This window comes from Crocuta crocuta, unplaced genomic scaffold (genome assembly GCF_008692635.1).
Source record: "Crocuta crocuta isolate KB4526 unplaced genomic scaffold, BGI_CrCroc_1.0 scaffold48, whole genome shotgun sequence".
In the NCBI taxonomy this organism is placed as follows: Eukaryota; Metazoa; Chordata; class Mammalia; order Carnivora; family Hyaenidae; genus Crocuta; species Crocuta crocuta.
Window position 1 is genome coordinate 9897889 of NW_027533089.1, and position 17917 is coordinate 9915805.

The 17917-nt window shown below is 36.1% G+C and overlaps 1 protein-coding gene across 6 annotated transcripts in view; it reads left to right on the plus strand.

Moving 5' to 3' along the window:
• The window catches only part of EVI5 (ecotropic viral integration site 5), a 208024-nt gene that overhangs the window by 57073 nt on the left and 133034 nt on the right, over positions 1-17917 (plus strand). For all 6 annotated transcript variants that reach the window (XM_077746019.1, XM_077746021.1, XM_077746022.1 and 3 more), the window contains exons 5-9: positions 491-565; positions 6219-6344; positions 7796-7939; positions 10057-10146; positions 10255-10352. In XM_077746019.1, coding sequence (XP_077602145.1) covers positions 491-565; positions 6219-6344; positions 7796-7939; positions 10057-10146; positions 10255-10352 — 533 coding nt within the window. The remainder of the gene's footprint in view (positions 1-490; positions 566-6218; positions 6345-7795; positions 7940-10056; positions 10147-10254; positions 10353-17917) is intronic.

The window sequence follows — 17917 nt, forward strand, 5'->3', positions numbered from 1 at the left end:
GTTTTCTGCCTACTATGTATGGCCAGCACTGTTAAGAACTCTTAGCTCTTCAAAGTGTGTGCTATTGTAATTTTTTTTCAATATTGCCTTTTTTCTTCACATAGTTCTTTTTCCTTTCAACTACCTCTGTGAAATATTAATTTATTCTTAAACCATTTCAGTTTTTTCTAGTGCTTTACCTTAGCCTTACTGTTTTTATCTTTATCAGATGAACATTTTTAAAGCTTTGTTACTTCACTAAGTATAAGTTCCTTTATTTTCTTGTCCTTAGGTGTTGTTGATTTCTAACTGGGAAACTGTCAAAAGAAAATCTTATGTAATAAATCACCTACTTTTTGAACACTAATAGGATAACATGTACAACAAGCAAGCAGAAGCTTTTCTAAAACATAAATAGTCTTTACTCCATCATCTTACTATTTTTAGGTTTTTAGAGAAGGAAGATATAATACATCATGTTAAAGTATTTTGAACATTTTTTACTTTTTAGGCATATTCTTTAGTGGATCGTGAGGTTGGTTACTGTCAAGGAAGTGCTTTTATAGTTGGATTGTTGCTTATGCAGGTAAGTTAGTACAGGTATTAAGTTTCTAAGTTCTTTATTGAAGTTGAATTGGAGAATTAAAGAATCATTCTTATTTTTATTAAACATTTGATATTGGCTATTTTTCTTTAGGCGTAATTTAAATAGGGATAATTTTCACTTTAAAATATTAAAAGTTTTGAAAATAACATATACAAGAATATCCTGCCACTAACAAAATTTCAACTTTTTGGTATCTACGTTTGAGCCATAATATTCTACTAAAGCCTGTCTCTACTTTTAAATATTAACTTTTATGTCAATATTTAATAAAGACTAATGTTTTCCCAGCTAAGGAGGACATGACTAAAGTGTTGGTATAAAAATCTTATTTATGTTGTACATCTTTGCAAATTCACAAAGAAATTTTGGTTGTCACAGAGTTAAGGGCTTATTATGTCTGTCTTGTTATAGGCTCGAAAATAGAGATCCTTATTTTTACTGTTCCAGGGACATAACTTATATTTCTATTGATAGTGACTCATTATGGAATGGGCTTGGATAGGATGTTTTCAGGAGTCAAGGACAAGATCATTAGTTGATATCTTAGAAGGGAAATGACAAATGTTTTCTCTTTCGTTGAATTTTTTTTCAAGTCCACTCTATATTCTCAGACTAAAATGTAGTCTGAAGACAAACTTTGGAGATAGCTTGATTTGAGTCATATATATAAGATGGTTTTTCCATCTTGGTGCTACACTGAGTTCTTTGAATGTGGGTTAGATCATTTAATCTGACTCTGAGCCTTAATTAGTAATACTGTCTACTTTCAGATTCATTGTGAGAGTTAGATGAGATAATATACGTAAAAACCTAGTGTGGTGTTCGGCACATAGTAGACATGCAATAAAAATTCAATGACTTGCCCAAGATGATTTTTCTTGGTAGATAAAAACAGAGTAGGAATCTGAAACTGTTTTTGCCCCATGCTTTGCTTCAATTCCCAACAGTTATGCCCAAATTTTAAAGCTTTGTAACTCTCAGGAATATATACACACTACTTTTCAGAGTAGTGAAAACCTGATGTCAGAGAAACTGGTTTATAAGAGTGACTGATATTTACTTTTATAATACAGGAACTATTACCAGTTGTTACATGATAATTGTCCATATCTAGGTGACATTAGATTGTAAATAATAAAAACAAAACTAGTTTGGTTAATTTTGAGGTTTTGCACAGTAGTGATTTTTCCTAATTTGTAATTGATTAATATTGGTAGGCTTTTTACTATTGAACTCCAGCATTCCTACTATAAATCCAGAGATTTTTTTTCATAATTCTATTCCTTTTGCTTTCATATTAGTTCCAAAATAACCTTTCAGTAGTCATTTCTGTTGAGTGTTTAAAGAGCAGTTTTTCCTTACTTGAGTTACGAATCTCTTATCAGTAGACCTAGCACTATAGGAATCCCAAGGGGCCACCACGTTTTCCTCCAAGACTCTATAGGCAGTGATGGTAGTGATACTTTAATTTATTGATTAATTTACTTGCCTATTATTATCAATGGCAGCTAATATATTACCATAACAATAATTTTCTAGCCCAAGGCCATAAGCTAGAAAATGTAGTGTGGCCAGATTCAATGGCCCATCTCTTTGTTTCTAAAGCTTATTCTGTTATACTTTATGCTATATTGCCTCCCACATGTTAGCTTGGCAACTGTAACTCAGAGTTTGGGACAAAATTTTGTAAAATTAGCTTAATTAGTACATGTTGTTTTAAAATAGCTAAAAGTGCTGGATATCTTTTGTGTGTATCTTAATACTCCTACAAAATTAGGTAGATAATGTCCCCATTAGACTTTTGCAAAAGGCATGGATTCTTATTGAGTCCATGTCACAGAAAAGGTATGTATGTAGCTGTGCAATTGCTCCAAGATTCAAGTGCACAGATTTCTAATAGAAAGGAGCGGCTATGAAACAACTGGGTGATTGTTCTTCATATTTATATTTTACTCAGTGTCACACTTTTTCATTTTGAAAGCATTGTTTTCAATCTTTTTGAGAAGGACCCAGTGATTTCCCCCCCACTTTGGTCTTTTATTCGGTTACTTTAAACTTAAAAAAATATTGACATTTCCCATATTCATGCTTTTGCAGAGGAGGGACGGAGTGAAACTTTTGATATTTCAGAAGAGAAGAAATGCTTTTTTTTAAATGTTTATTTTATTTTTGAGAGAGACAGAGACAGAGCGTGAGTGGGGGAGGGACAGAGAGAGAGGAAAACACTCAATCTGAAGCAGGCTCCAGGCTCTTAGCTGTCAGCACAGACCCTGACATGGGGCTCCAGCCCACAAATCATGAGATCATGACCTGAGCCAAAGTCAAAGGCTTAACCAACTGAGACACCCAGGTGCCCTGAGAAGAAATTCTTAAAAGACAAAAAGTTTATTCATTCCCACTGTGACTGGAATGAGGGATGGTAAAGGTGGAATGGAAAGGGGAAGGTAGTGGTGGGAGAAGAGATAAGAGAAGTCGTCAGTGGTCATGTCATGTAGGACCTTGTAAGGATTTTGGCTTTTACTTAAGATATGGGAAGCCACTAGAGTGTTTTGAGCAGTGGAGTGAGGAGTGAAATGGTTTAATTCATGCTTTGAAAGGATCACTCTGGCAGCTCCATACTGTTATGGGGAATACACTATTGGGAAGGAAGCCCGAGGAGGCAGCAGAGTGACCCATGAGTTGTCCAAACAATGGACTACTCTTTTGATTGTGGTCCGAACTAGGTGTTTATGGTCAGAAGTGGTTGGTTCTTGAAATAATTTGAATATAGAGTCATCAGGAGTTACTGAGAGATTGGATGTGGAGGAAACAGGAAAGGAGACAGTGATGACACATGCGGATTTTGAGTGGAAGTTAGGGCAGGTAATGGCAGAGTAGGAAATGAGTGATTTGAGGTGTCTGTCAGATATCCAAGTGTAAATGTAAGTGGGCAGTTGGAAATAGGAGAACAGAATCGGGATAAAGGTTCAGGTCAATTGAAGAGAGACAAGATGCTATAAAATGGGTGCAGATGGAGGTAGGATGATATTTGTGGTAGTGTGAGAATGGGAAAACTCTCTTTTTATTGCTTCTAATTTTTAAAAAATGCCAAATAAGGTTTTAGTGGGAAGGAGGTTATGAAAGCTTGAGGACAGAGAAGAAAGATTGAAATGGTGGCCTGGGAGGCTGAGAATGATTAAATTAGGAAAGTAAAGTATACCAGAAACACAAAAGATCCACTGACACTAGTGGTCCTGAATTCAAAGTGAAACCAGCCAGCATGGTTAAGTTTTTGTTTTTACCCAGCTACTTTCTTCTGGCTCAATAAATTTACAGAGTTAAATTTATCCAGGGGTAGTGTCTTACAGTTGGAATTATTACTGAGAGAGAAAGGCAAAAATAATTGTAGATTTAAGTGATTGAATAAATACAACAGGATGTAGGCAGCAAAGAGCACACGAGAATTGGGAACAGAAAAAAGGTAATGTGATATCAATGAGTGATAGGCTTGCGAGGTCATATAACTGTAAATACTCTGTGTATTCATCTTCATTGCAGTCCTATGAAATAAGTGCTCTTACTTTACCCATTTGACAGATGTTGAAACTTAGCAACAGAGATTAAGTAATTTGCTTAAGGTCATGTAGTTAAGTGGAATTTGAACCATAAACACCGTGGCTCTAGAGCCTAAGCTAAGCTCACTGGAAGAAAGGAAGGCTAAGATCTGCCAGGCCAGGGAACTAATCCTCATGAAAATGAGTAAGGTTTGGGTGGGTGACCTAGAGGTTTGTAGATAGTACAAAAAAGAAAAATAGTAGGTAATATCCATACTAACTGTTTCAGAGAGAAAGGGGAGTTAACGCAATGACAATGAGTCAGTGAGGTCCAAGAAGGGACAATCACCTCCACTCCCTGGCTTTTTCCAGTGCTATAGTAGAGAAAACAGCCACCTTAATGGAGCCAAGTTTCAGTTAAAGGAAGAAACTGAAAGAATATTTTGTAAAGAGATTGAGGATCTAGGTAGTGTATTTTGTTGATGGCAGGTTGTGAGTTACAGAAAGTGCTGTGGAAAAGGTTTAGGGAAGGCTGGACATGGGGCTAAATTAGGGGAGCAGTAGAACCACATGGGATGAGAGTTCCAGGTTGTTGGGTTTATAGTGATTAACATAAATCAGTCGGGCTGTAGGGCTTATGGAATTGATAAGGATGGTCTTCAAGGCAGAATTGTTGTTATACGTGCTAGGAGGGAGGAAGGAAGGAAGGAAGTACGGATTTTACTAAGAGTAACACTTGACTTCTGTCCGTAGCTGTGTTAAGGCCAGGAAAAAAGTTACTAGAAACAGTTGTTAGTAAGAAGAATAAATGCCTAGAGATCCTTTGAGGTTTCATTTGTTTATTATTTGTTTTTATTTTTTATTTAAAACAATTTTTAATGTTTATTTTTGAGAGAGAGAGACAGAGAGTGCACCAGTGGGGTAGGGGGAGAGAGAGAGGGAGACATAGACTTTGAAGCAGGCTCCATGCTCTGAGCTGTCTGCAAAGAGCCCAGTGTGGAGCTCAAACTCACAAGCCATGATCTGAGCTGAGACTGGATGCTTAACCAACTGAGCCACCCAGGATTCCCAAGGTTTCTTTTAAAACACATTAGTATAATGTGAATAAATGAGCATTAGAAAATTAGAAAATATTCTGAATATCTGTGTAGCTCTGTAAAGAGTTCTTATATTCATTATCTTATTTGATACAGTTTTTCTTATGAGTTTCACATAAAATATTTTTCTTGTGAGTTTCACATAAAATGTGAAACATATCTTTAACCCTTAAAGATTCTTTGAAATTTTATTTTACAAGTTTTTTTTAAACACTTACTTTATCATATAATTTCTGCTTAGAACTGCTGAAAGTCTTCCCATCTCTTGTAAGGTAAAAGTCCACATCCTTACTTACAGTGACCTCTAAAACTCGATGTAACTTGGTTCTGTGTATTTCTCCTCCATAACCCAACCACCACTTACAGAATTACTCCTAATTTAGTAGTCTCTTTGCTGTTCCTTGAGCATGCCAAATGTGATTCTACTTCAAGACCTTGTATTACTCTCCCATGACTGTTCTTTCCTCAATTGGTCCCTTACTTTTTTCAGTGTTCTACTCAAATGATCCCTTATCAAGGGACTTGCCTGATCTGCCTGTATAAATAGCAGTGTATCTCCCCAGCATTTCCTGTGACCCTACTCTATTTTAGTTTCATAGCACTCATCACCATCTGACATATATTAATTGATTTATTACACATATTGTCTATCTCCCCCAACTAAAAGATTCAAGTTCCATGAGGGTAGAGTGTTTATTTTGCTCACTGGTATATACCCAGGAGAACAGAAGTATCTGGCTCTGAATGAATACTGGTTGATTGAATTCATGAATTAGGCAAGTGAGGCAATTAGTCTCAGAGGCTGTGAGATTTGTTTAACTTCTCATTCTGAGAATGGGAGATTAGAATCTTTTGATACCTAGTCTATTGTTCTTAACATTGTAACACATTTCACTCAAAACACTGTTTATACTTGGATGGGCTCTTAGTTGAAATAGCATTTAGCTTTTTTGTGTATTACAGAACATTAACCTGTGTTGCTTTTTTCCCCTTCTCTTTTAGATGCCTGAAGAAGAAGCTTTCTGTGTATTTGTTAAATTAATGCAAGATTATAGACTTCGTGAACTTTTTAAGCCAAGTATGGCAGAATTGGGCTTATGTATGTACCAGTTTGAATGCATGATACAGGTAAAATTGTACTGTTAACAAAAAGGCATACTGCCCTTACATTTTTGTTATCTTGGTTTGAGTGACAACTAAGCAAATTTAATGTTAAAGCAATTGAAAAATCCGTGTTTTAATCCCATGATCATTTGTTGGTTGGTTAACACACCAGTTAGATGCTATCTGCTGGTGGGGCACAGTCTGGAACTTGACTGCAGTTTTCATATTCAAACTTGAGGCATTTGTGCCAAATATATCACAACCACATTGCCTACATGCATGAGTTATGCCTTATTGTATCCTATTATTGTTTGGACTTTACTCTCACAGGAGCTTATGACATTTTGACACTGACATCAGTTCACTTCTTTTGAGACTTGTCTCTTCTGATTCTTTCAGTCCTCTCTCCTGCCTTTCCCTTTTTATCTCCCTTTTTTGCTAGCCTATAATCTTTTCTTAAAATAATGCTTTTATGTTGCTAGTTTAAGACTCAGAGTCTAGTGATTGTGTGAGGGTGTAGAGAAGGGGAGGAGAGGAATCAAAATCAAGTGAAAAATATTTTTGAAATATTTTATTCTTCTAGAATTAATTTATATTCATACATATATGTATATGTATATGTGTGTGTGTATACACATATGGCTTAGTTTACTATATTGTCCTGTAATATAATGGTGTATTCTCATTTACTTAAATTTCAATTAGATAAATATGCAGAACTTAAGCATATAGGTTAATGATTCAGCAGACATGAGAGCCCTTTTATGAGTCTGCTTTTCCCTTGCAGCCTTACCTGCAGGAATTTTAAAATCTCTATCTTTGAGTAGTGGAGAAAAAAGGGATATGCAAAGTGTTTGCACATTTTAAAGAAAAAGACAAAGTAGGAATTGAGATGATTCTTATATAAATTTTTAATGAAATAATGTTTTTAACCAACCTTAATTTCTCTTGGTTTATTTTCAGTTAATGTGTCATTAATGTTTTGAATTACTAGAATTGAGGAAGCATCTGTATTTTGGGTGAGAAGGTAGGAAGGTAAGGATGGGTGATCAATGGTAGATAGCACCAGAAAGTATTTCAATGTGGCATTTCTTTTCTTTAAAAAATTATTTTTGGAATTATTACAACTACAAAATAATTTTGGAATTATTACTCTGGAAGAGTACAGAAAATATCAGACAGCCGTGTTCCCACCAACATGATTAAACAGATATTGAAGTTTTATTTTAATTGTTACTTTTATTAATAAATGTTCTAGATACAGCTTAAGTTCTAACTCCACATCCTTTTCTCCTTCTTCCCTTCCCACATAATTACCACTTTACTGAATGTACCAATTTCTCCATCTTAACTTTTCCAAATGATGCCTGATCTAATCTTTGTGTTTGAAATAGGCTCATCTAGTATACACACAATAATCTGGTTTAAAATGCTCAGTTCTACTGTGTTTTAATTAATTATTTTCTTCTCTTTAGGAGCATCTTCCAGAGCTCTTTGTACATTTTCAGTCTCAGAGTTTTCATACCTCTATGTATGCATCATCCTGGTTTCTGACTATCTTTCTTACAACTTTTCCATTACCAATTGCAACAAGGATATTTGATATCTTTATGTCTGAGGTAAGCTGATGGGCAGGCTGAGCGAAGGAATCATTGGTTTAATCATCAGAGGAGGGCAATGAGGAGAACAATATAGGACACTCATGTGTCCCATCATAAACTACTTACATGGATACTCTCCTTTAAACCTGTAAAAACCCTACCAAGAACTTGTTAGTTTCCCCATTTAATAAATGATAGATGAAGAAGCTGAGACTTAGAGGAAAGTTAAGTAGCTTGTCTATGGATACAGCACCTAAGTGGTGTAGTATTCAAATGGAGGCAGTGAAAATTTGGAGCCCACACTCTTTTGGTGTTTTTGTTTGTTTGTTTGTTTGTTTTTTTAAGAGAGATAGTGCAAGTGCATTGGGGAGAGGAGCAGAAGGGGAGAGAGATTCTTTTTTTTAAAGTTCTGGCCATTTGTAGCAACATGGATGGAACTTGAGGTTGTTATGCTGAGCAAAATAAGTCAGGCAGAGAAGGACAGATACCATATGTTTGCACGTATAGGTGGATTAGGAGGAACTTAATGGAGGACCATGGTGGAGAAGAAGGGGAAAAATAGTTGGGGAGATGGAAGGAGCCAAACCATAAGAGACTCTTGAATGCTGAGAACAAACAGGGCTTATGGGAGTGGGGAGGAGGGATGGGAGTGGTGGGCATGGAGGAGGGCACTTGGTGGGATGAGCACTGATTGTTATATGGAAACCAACTTGACAATAAATTATTTAAAAAAATAACACTAAATGTAACCTTAAGATTAAAAAAAAGTTTGTTTATTTTGAGAGAATGAGAGAGCCAAGAGAGTGCAAGCAGGGGAAGCACAGAGTGAGGGGGAACCACAAGAAGGCTTGGCACTAACAGAGCCTAACGTAAGGCTTGAACCTACAAACCGAATGACCCAAGCTGATGTCGGATGCTTAATTAACCAACTGAGCCACCCAGGCACCCCTGAGAGAGAGAGAATCTTAAATAGGCACCATGCTCAGCATGGAGCCCAACACAGGACATGATCCCATGATCCTGGGATTATGACCTGAGCCAAAATCAAGAGTCAGATGCTCAACTGACTGACCCACCCATGCTCCCTGAAGTCCACACTCTTTTTTTTTTTTTAATATTTTTATTTTATTTCTAGGATAGAGAGAGACAGCGTGAACAGGAGAGGGTCAGAGAGAGAGGGAGCCACAGACTCTGAAACAGGCTCCAGGCTCTGAGCTGGCAGTCAGCACAGAGCCCGACACGGGGCTCGAACCCACGAACCGCAAGATCATGACCTAAGCGAAAGTCGGACGCTTAACCGACTAAGCCACCCAGGCACCCCTGAAGTCCACACTCTTAATCAGACCTCTGTATCACCTTCTGATTGATGCACTGAGAATTGGTGAAAGCTGAAATTTGCCTTAGAGTTAATGTTATTGCAGTGCATTTGTTACCCAAAGAGCGAGAGAGAAGTGATGAGCATAATTAAGTTTCTTCTATTCCATGAATATTTTGCAGATAGTCCTTTTAATTGTCATGTCATGTAGTAATCTTCCTTTTATTCTGTATTTTGGGTGAGAAGGTAGGAGGTAAGGTTAGGTGATAAGTGGTAATAAATTCTTAATTGGCCAGCTGGCTGGCTCAACTTGTAGAGCATGTGACTCTTGATCTCAGGATCATGAATTCAGGCCCTGCCTTGGGTGCTTAAATTAAAAATAAATAAATAAAAGAAATAGAACATCTTAAATCCAATGCTGATTGTTGTTAATTACATCTTAGGATAATCAGTTTAAATTACCTAATTAAATTAGTTTAGTTTGGAGCCAGCAAACTGATTTATGTATTGGCCATTTTGGTTCAAGAGTCAAATCTGTCTTTTCACTTATTTTTATGAAAAGATTTCTTGGAACATAGCCATGCCCTTTTGTTGTGTTGTTTCTGTCTGCTTTCGGGTTGTAGTGGCAGAGTTGAGTATTTGTGACAGTGACACATGGCCCACAAAGTCTAAAATACTTGCTTTCTGAATTTTTTGCAGAGTTGTTTGCCAGTTTCTAGTTTAGATCCCTAAATGTTTACCGTAGTATTTTTTTTTTTGAATGATTATTAGTCATTGGAAGAATAAGACAAGTTTGACTTTATGAAATGTGTTTCCACAGGGTTTAGAAATAGTATTTCGAGTAGGATTAGCGCTTCTTCAAATGAATCAGGCAGAACTGATGCAACTTGACATGGAAGGAATGTTACAGGTAAGTCAGTTCATGGTTTCTTGAGTATCTTTAGATTTGACTGTTAATTAGTTAACAGTAAACAGCACTAAGTAGTTCTTACATTTTTCTTTTATTGTGTCTTATTAGCACTTTCAGAAGGTCATTCCACATCAGTTTGATGGTGGTCCAGACAAATTAATCCAGTCAGCTTACCAAGTCAAATATAACTCAAAAAAAATGAAAAAGTAAGTATTTTTTATTTTGGTGTTTAGTTATGGTTTGTTGGAACATAAAGGAAATTAAAGAGAAGCATCAAAAAGAGTCCAGTGATAAGTGTGGTTTTCCTCCTCAGTTTATAGAAGTGTAGTGTTTTGTTTGATGGTTTTGGATAACATAAATTTAATGTTGGAATTTCATACTTCTGTTAGTAGCTGTACTTGGAACCATTATGTATTACCTATAAAGCTCCCTTTTCCCTTTCCACATTGACTGGAATTAGAAACCTGGTGAGTTTATACATGTGAGTGTACTATTATTTTGAAAACCACTTTTTTTTTTTTTTTTTTTTTTTTTTTTTTGGGGGGGAGAGGGGGANCCAAGCGAAAGTCGGACGCTTAACCGACTAAGCCACCCAGGCGCCCCTGAAAACCACTTTTATGGTGTGAGCCACTTCACTGATCTTTTCCTCTCGACCCCAAAGTGTCACTTAAGTCAGGATTAGCCTAGCCAATAAGACAGGTATGAGGTATAGATTGAGAATTTAAGTTGTATTGTTTATTATTTTTGAGTGAAACTGTTCTTGATACATATTTGATAGAAGTTCAAGGTGTAAGCAGTCTTGGCTCACAAAGATTAATTTTTTTTTTTAATATTTTTTTTGTTTCTAGGAGAGAGAGAGAGAGACAGTGCGAGCAGGGGAGGGTCAGAGAGAAAGGGAGGTACAGACTCTGAAATAGGCTCCAGGCTCTGAGATGGCAGTCAGCACAGAGCCCGATGCGGGGCTCGAACCCATGAACTGCGAGATCATGAACTAAGAGAAAGTCGGACGCTTAACCGACTAAGCCACCCAGGTGCCCCATCACAAAGATTAATTTTTGAACTATGGTAAAAGTATTAAGAATGACAGCTCTTAATTCTCTAGCTTCCAGTATTTAAATAAATCTTAGCTGGAGATCATAATTACCATTCCTGACACTAGTTTCTATGGTACAAGATGCTTTAAAATGATAGCAATACTACATGCTAGCAATTCTCAGTAGCTTCGCTGCTGCAGCATAAAATTATGTTCATGTATATGACATAACTCCCATAGATGTTTCTACCCCAGGAAGTATATTAGAATATGAGTGAGACTTATGTTACTTAAATTAGCTCTAACTTGCAAAAACAAGCCACAATTTATGAGCTTTCATTATTATTATTAATAAGTTATCTGTGAAATTTCTAAATCATGTTACACCATCATGTTGAGACACTATTGATTAAAAAGCTATCATATTCTGTTACTGAAAAAAAAGCCTTTAGGAGCCATGTCAATGTCAGGCTCTTCATGAAACCACATTTATTTATTTTAATTTAGCATTATTTATTTTTTTAAGTTTATTTGATAGAGAGAGAGAGAATTCCCAAGCAGACTCTGCACTGTTAGTACAGAACCTGACTCGAGCCTTGAAATACTATGAGATCATGACCCCAGTGAAACCAAGAGTCAGACACTTAATCAACTGAGCCATCCTGGTGCCCTGGGAAAACCACATTTAAATCACACTAATCAAAAAAGAAAATATATTTTACTTTAATTATATATTACAGGATAACTGATTCTTCTTTTAGATTTTATTTATCACCAGTATAATCCCATGTCTGAAATTTTAGTTATTCTGTTATCAATCTCTGACCCTCTAGTTCTTTCATTCCCTTACTCATGCGATGTCTCTGTTCCACTTTAAGATCTCCATTCTGATGTTTAACAGCCTTCCCCTGGTCTTAATAAGCATAGCTCCTCTGAGGTTTGTACTTGTATTCATGTAGCCTAGTGTTGGAGAAAACTCCATGAACAGATTGCTGGCGATAAGTTGTATCTGCATTGCCACTCCAAGTATGTTTTTGTTGGCCTTGATTAATTCTCCCATTCTCCTGGCGGTTATTTCAAACTTTACTACTTTTTTCCAGATTCTATCCCCATTTTGCCATATCTAACTCTTCAGATTACTTAACGTGTTAATTCAGCAGCCGTCATTTTCAAACTCCCTGAAGATTTTTCTCCTCCTGTAACTTGAAGGTTTCAGAGTTAGCTATATGTCTTTTCTTCCCTTTTCAGAATATAGTATTTCTTTTTCTTTACTGTGATAACTTATGATGTCATTTCCATCTCTTCCAGGTCCTTGCTCCATTAGTTGTTTCTAACTTTATCTTCATCCCCTCTTTCTGTTTAATTTCTTATTTAGTATTTATTTTTTTTTAAAATATTTTTATTTATTTCTAGGAGAGAGAGAGAGACAGAGTGAGCAGGGGAGGGTCAGAGAGAGAGAGGGAGACACAGACTCTGAAATAGGCTCCAGGCTCTGAGCTGGCAGTCAGCACAGAGCCCGACGCGGGGCTCGAACCCACGAACTGCGAGATCATGACCTAAGCGAAAGTCAGACACTTAACCGACTAAGCCACCCAGGCGCCCCTCTGTTTAATTTCTTAAATGTACAAAGGTATTTTTGAGTTCTGACTTAAAACCAAGAAAACAAAACTTACCTCAACATCGCATTTCACTCTCGTTTTATGAAGCTTGTGAAGGAAGGAATAGTTTGCTCTAGATCATTTTTCATTTGGCTTTTTTTTTCCCCCAATTGGGACATTTTTTCATACATACAGAAAGAGGCACTGGAATAATAAAGAAATAGTAAATAAAGAATAGAGGAATTATCATCTAGATTGAACAGTTAATATTGATCTTTAAAAAATTTTAATTCCAATATAGTTAACGTATTATGTAATTTTAGTTTCAAGTGTACAGTATGGTGACTGAACATTAGTATTTTGTCACTAATTCATCTACTTTCCTAGTAGATAAAATTCTATTTTTATTTAAGTATTTTATTTAAAAGTAAGTAATAGAAATCATAACATTTCACTCCTTCAGTATTCAGTATATAAAGCAGGATAAGGGACATAGTGTGATACGTGCAATTTGAGATAGAACACTCATGGATAGGGCATGTAGACTGATAAGATACCATTTGAGCAGATACCTGAGAGAAGTGAGAGAGGGAACCATGAAATTGCATTCCATGCTGAGAGAACAGTAAATATAATGACTGAGGCCAGAATGTGATTGATAAACTTAAGGAACAGCAGAAAGCCAATGTAGTTTTAGCATAGGCAATTAGGAGTGTGTTGGCCAGTGAAGTCCAGAGCATAGTAGGGAACAAGGGAAAATTAAACCTGGGCTGTTGTAGGGATGTCTGCTCTCACCACTGTTGTTTAACATAGTGTTGGAAGTCCTAGCATCAGCAATCGACAAAATGAAATAAAAAGCATTAGAATTGGCAAAAAAGAAGTCAAACTTTCACTTCTCACAGTCGACATGATACTGTATGTGGAAAACCCAAAAGACTCCACCAAAAGAATCCTAGAACTGATACGTGAATTCAGCAAAATCGCAGGATACAAAATCAGTGGACAGAAATTGGCTGCATTTTTATATACCAGTAGTGAAGCAACAGAAAGAGAAAAAAAGAAACTGATCTCATTTACAGTTGTACAAGAACCGTAAAATACCTAGGAATAAACCTAACCAAAGATGTAAAGGATCTGTATGCTGAAACTATTAGAAAGCTTATTAAGGAAATTGAAGAAGACACAAAGAAATGGGAAAACATTCCATGGTCATGGATTGGAAGAATAAATATTGTTAAAACGTCAGTACTACCCAAAGCAGTCTATACATTCAGCACAATCCCAATCAAAATTGAATTGACCTTCTTCCCAAAGCTAGAACAAACAATCCTAAAATTTGTATGGAACCACAAAGGACCCCGAATAGCCAGAGTAATATTGAAGAGGAAAACCAAAACAGGAGGTATCGCTATCCCAGACTTTAGCCTCTACTACNGACAAAATGAAATAAAAAGCATTAGAATTGGCAAAAAAGAAGTCAAACTTTCACTTCTCACAGTCGACATGATACTGTATGTGGAAAACCCAAAAGACTCCACCAAAAGAATCCTAGAACTGATACGTGAATTCAGCAAAATCGCAGGATACAAAATCAGTGGACAGAAATTGGCTGCATTTTTATATACCAGTAGTGAAGCAACAGAAAGAGAAAAAAAGAAACTGATCTCATTTACAGTTGTACAAGAACCGTAAAATACCTAGGAATAAACCTAACCAAAGATGTAAAGGATCTGTATGCTGAAACTATTAGAAAGCTTATTAAGGAAATTGAAGAAGACACAAAGAAATGGGAAAACATTCCATGGTCATGGATTGGAAGAATAAATATTGTTAAAACGTCAGTACTACCCAAAGCAGTCTATACATTCAGCACAATCCCAATCAAAATTGAATTGACCTTCTTCCCAAAGCTAGAACAAACAATCCTAAAATTTGTATGGAACCACAAAGGACCCCGAATAGCCAGAGTAATATTGAAGAGGAAAACCAAAACAGGAGGTATCGCTATCCCAGACTTTAGCCTCTACTACAAAGCTGTAATCATCAAGACAGTATGGTATTGGTGCAGAAACAGACACATAGACAAATGGAAGAGAATACAGAACCCAGAATTGGACCCACAAATGTCTAGCCACTTAAACTTGGACAAAGCAGGAAAGAGTATCCAGTAGAAAAAAGACAGCCTCTTTANTAAGCCAATTTGACAATCAATTGTACTAAAAAAAAAATAAACCTGAGCTGTTGTATAACGAAGGGTATAAGGTAGTTACTACCTATTTGTTACTCTTTGAATTAAAGTAAGGATTTAATTCATCACTTGTATTAGCTACATTTCAAATGCTCATTAGTTACTTACATTTGGCTAGTGGTTACCATATTGGACGGCACAGATCTATAACATTTGTTGTAGAGTTTTTTGGACATTTTGGCCCCCTCAGAGACCAGGCTTACATTTTGAGGGGAAACCATTAGAGAATAATTAGAAATTATTTTAAAATTTCACTCTTTCTGCTGTATAAAGAGTAGATAGAGGTTGGCTAGGTGAAGAGAAGGGCATTTTAACAAGATACTGTGTACAGAGGCTCAGACGTTTCTTTAAGACAAAAAAGTCACAGGCAGTCATTCTTAGGCTTTGGTTTTTTTGTTCTGATTTTATTTTGGTATACTTTTAAACTTTTAAAAAGTTAAAATAATATGTGTGTATGTAAGAAGAATCCATAACCGTTTTTAGGGGGATCCATTTGAAAGTAAGTTGAGATACTGTGCCCTTTTTTCTTAAATACATGAATGAATGTGTACTTCTTAAGAACGAGGATTTCTTCTTTTTTTTTAAATAACGAGGATTTCTTCTTTTTTTTAAATTTATTTTTTTTATTTTTTTTAATGTTTTATTTATTTCTAGGAGAGAGACAGAGAGAGAGACAGCGNCAAGTTTTATCACTTGCCTTTAATAATATTCTTTATAACTGTCTCTGCTTCCAAGGCCTCCCAACCCTCTCTCCTTTCCACTCCCTACCCCTTTCTTACCTCCCAGGTCCTGGATCCAATCTAAGTACCCCACAGTCATGTATTGCATTAATTGTTGTGTCAGATCAGTCTCCTTTAATCTGAAACAGCCCCTCCACTCTTTGTATTTCTTGGCCTTGATATATTTGAAGAGTACAAGCTAGTTATTTTGTGGAAAATCCCCACAATTTGTGTTTTTCTGACATTTCCTCATGATTAAATTCAGATTGTGCATTTTTGGCAAGTATACCAATGATCTGTCTTCTCAATTAGCTGTGCGATGGAACTATGATACTCTTTCTCAAAATTGATGATGATGTCCCTAATCATTGGGTTAAGGTGATGTTTGCCAGGTTTCACTACCATAAAGTTATTAAAGTTATTACTTTGCCTTCTGTTACTAAGTATTTGCATCCAGATGCTGTGGGGCTGTATAACTTTCTGTCTCTCACCAAGCCTTCCCTCATTAGATTTACATCCATTTCTGATTTTCTCACTCTCTCATTCCTGCTTTATTAATTGGCATTATACTATAAGAAAGAGCTTTTTTTCTCTATAATATATTTATTCATTTATTTATATAAGCATGAATTTGTTGGCTCTTTCTTTATTTGGTGAATTATAATCCATTACTCTCAAATTGTCTCCACTTTGTTCAGTGAAATATATCCCCATGGTTCTTTGAGAATGTCTTCTTTTAAGACAACAGAAAACTCTAGACTCATCTTGTGCTTTACCTGCACCTGCACAGGAAGTAGTAATTCCTCCAAAGAGCCTTGATTACTTTCGCAAGTTTGAAATGTAGTCTGAAAGTAATGAATAGACACTGAAGTAGTTTAGCTCTGGGAGTGGCACGATCCAAATCAACATTTTAAAAATGTCATCCTGGTAATCGTGTACAGAAAAGATTGTTATATAACTGGCAGTAGAGAGAACAGTTATGAGGTTCTTGTAGTAATTTTTGCAAGCTATCATGAAGGCCTGAAAACGCTGCCAGTGAAAGGAGAATGAAGTAGCTCTGTAGCTGCTTTCAAGTAGCTTTGTAGACATCTTATAAGCATACCTCAACCAACTGATCAACATCAACAGTGATATCCTGGTGATTGTACCCTTGATATGGTATGATGAAAATGTGACTGACTCCTGTGGTCTTGCTCCAAACCCATAACCCCAATATAATCTTGAGCAAATTGAGACAAATCCCAGTTGATTAATATTCTTGAAAATGCCTGACCAGTACTCCTCAAATTAGCAAGGTCATCAAAAACCTTAGATGTTAGAATAGGAAAACGATGTTAGACAGACTTAGAAATCTGAATATAGTATTGACTTTAGTTAACAGTATATCTATAATAGTTCATTAATTGTTAGAAATGTACTATACTAATGTAAAATGTTAAACATAGGAGAAACAGGACAGGGTGTATGGGAATTGTAATCTCAATTATTTTGTAAATCTAAAACTCTTCTCAAAAATAAAGTTTATGAAAAAACCACTCTCAGTGCAGATGAAGATGGAATAATATATTTTAGAGCATTGTTAAGGAGGTTGAATTGAACATGTTTGGTGACTAAGCAAGGATTAAATGATACTCCTAATGTTCTGTTCTAGGTGCGTGAGTGAGAAATGATAACATTTATCACTTAACAGATAACAAAATACCCACTTAAAAATAGGCACATGTGATGACTGTAAACTTCAATGGTTCAGCCATTGATCAAAGCTTTTTGCACCTCTTGAGAGTCTTTTTTATAAATTGTTTTGGATATCATATTCTTTTAGATATACCAAAGTAAGAGGCATGGTCGTGTAGCAGTCAAGGATATGACCTTAGGCAATTTCTCAACCTTTCTAAGCCTCAAATGGGCGTAACAACCTATATTAAAAAGTCACTATGGATAGAGGATTGTGGGAAGGTGGAGTAGAAAGCATGAGGAATCTGTCTCCCATCTAGACAATAATTGTAGTGGCAGAATCTAATGTAACTCTCTTGGAGTTCTCGGGTTTATTGAAGATTAGTAACTTCTAGGGGAAGGCTTGAGTGGTGTATTGTGCTCAATTTGGTCAGTTTCAGCCTTTAGCACATTAGCATCCCTTGGCACCTTCCTCCACCCTTCAGCCACGTGGCACACA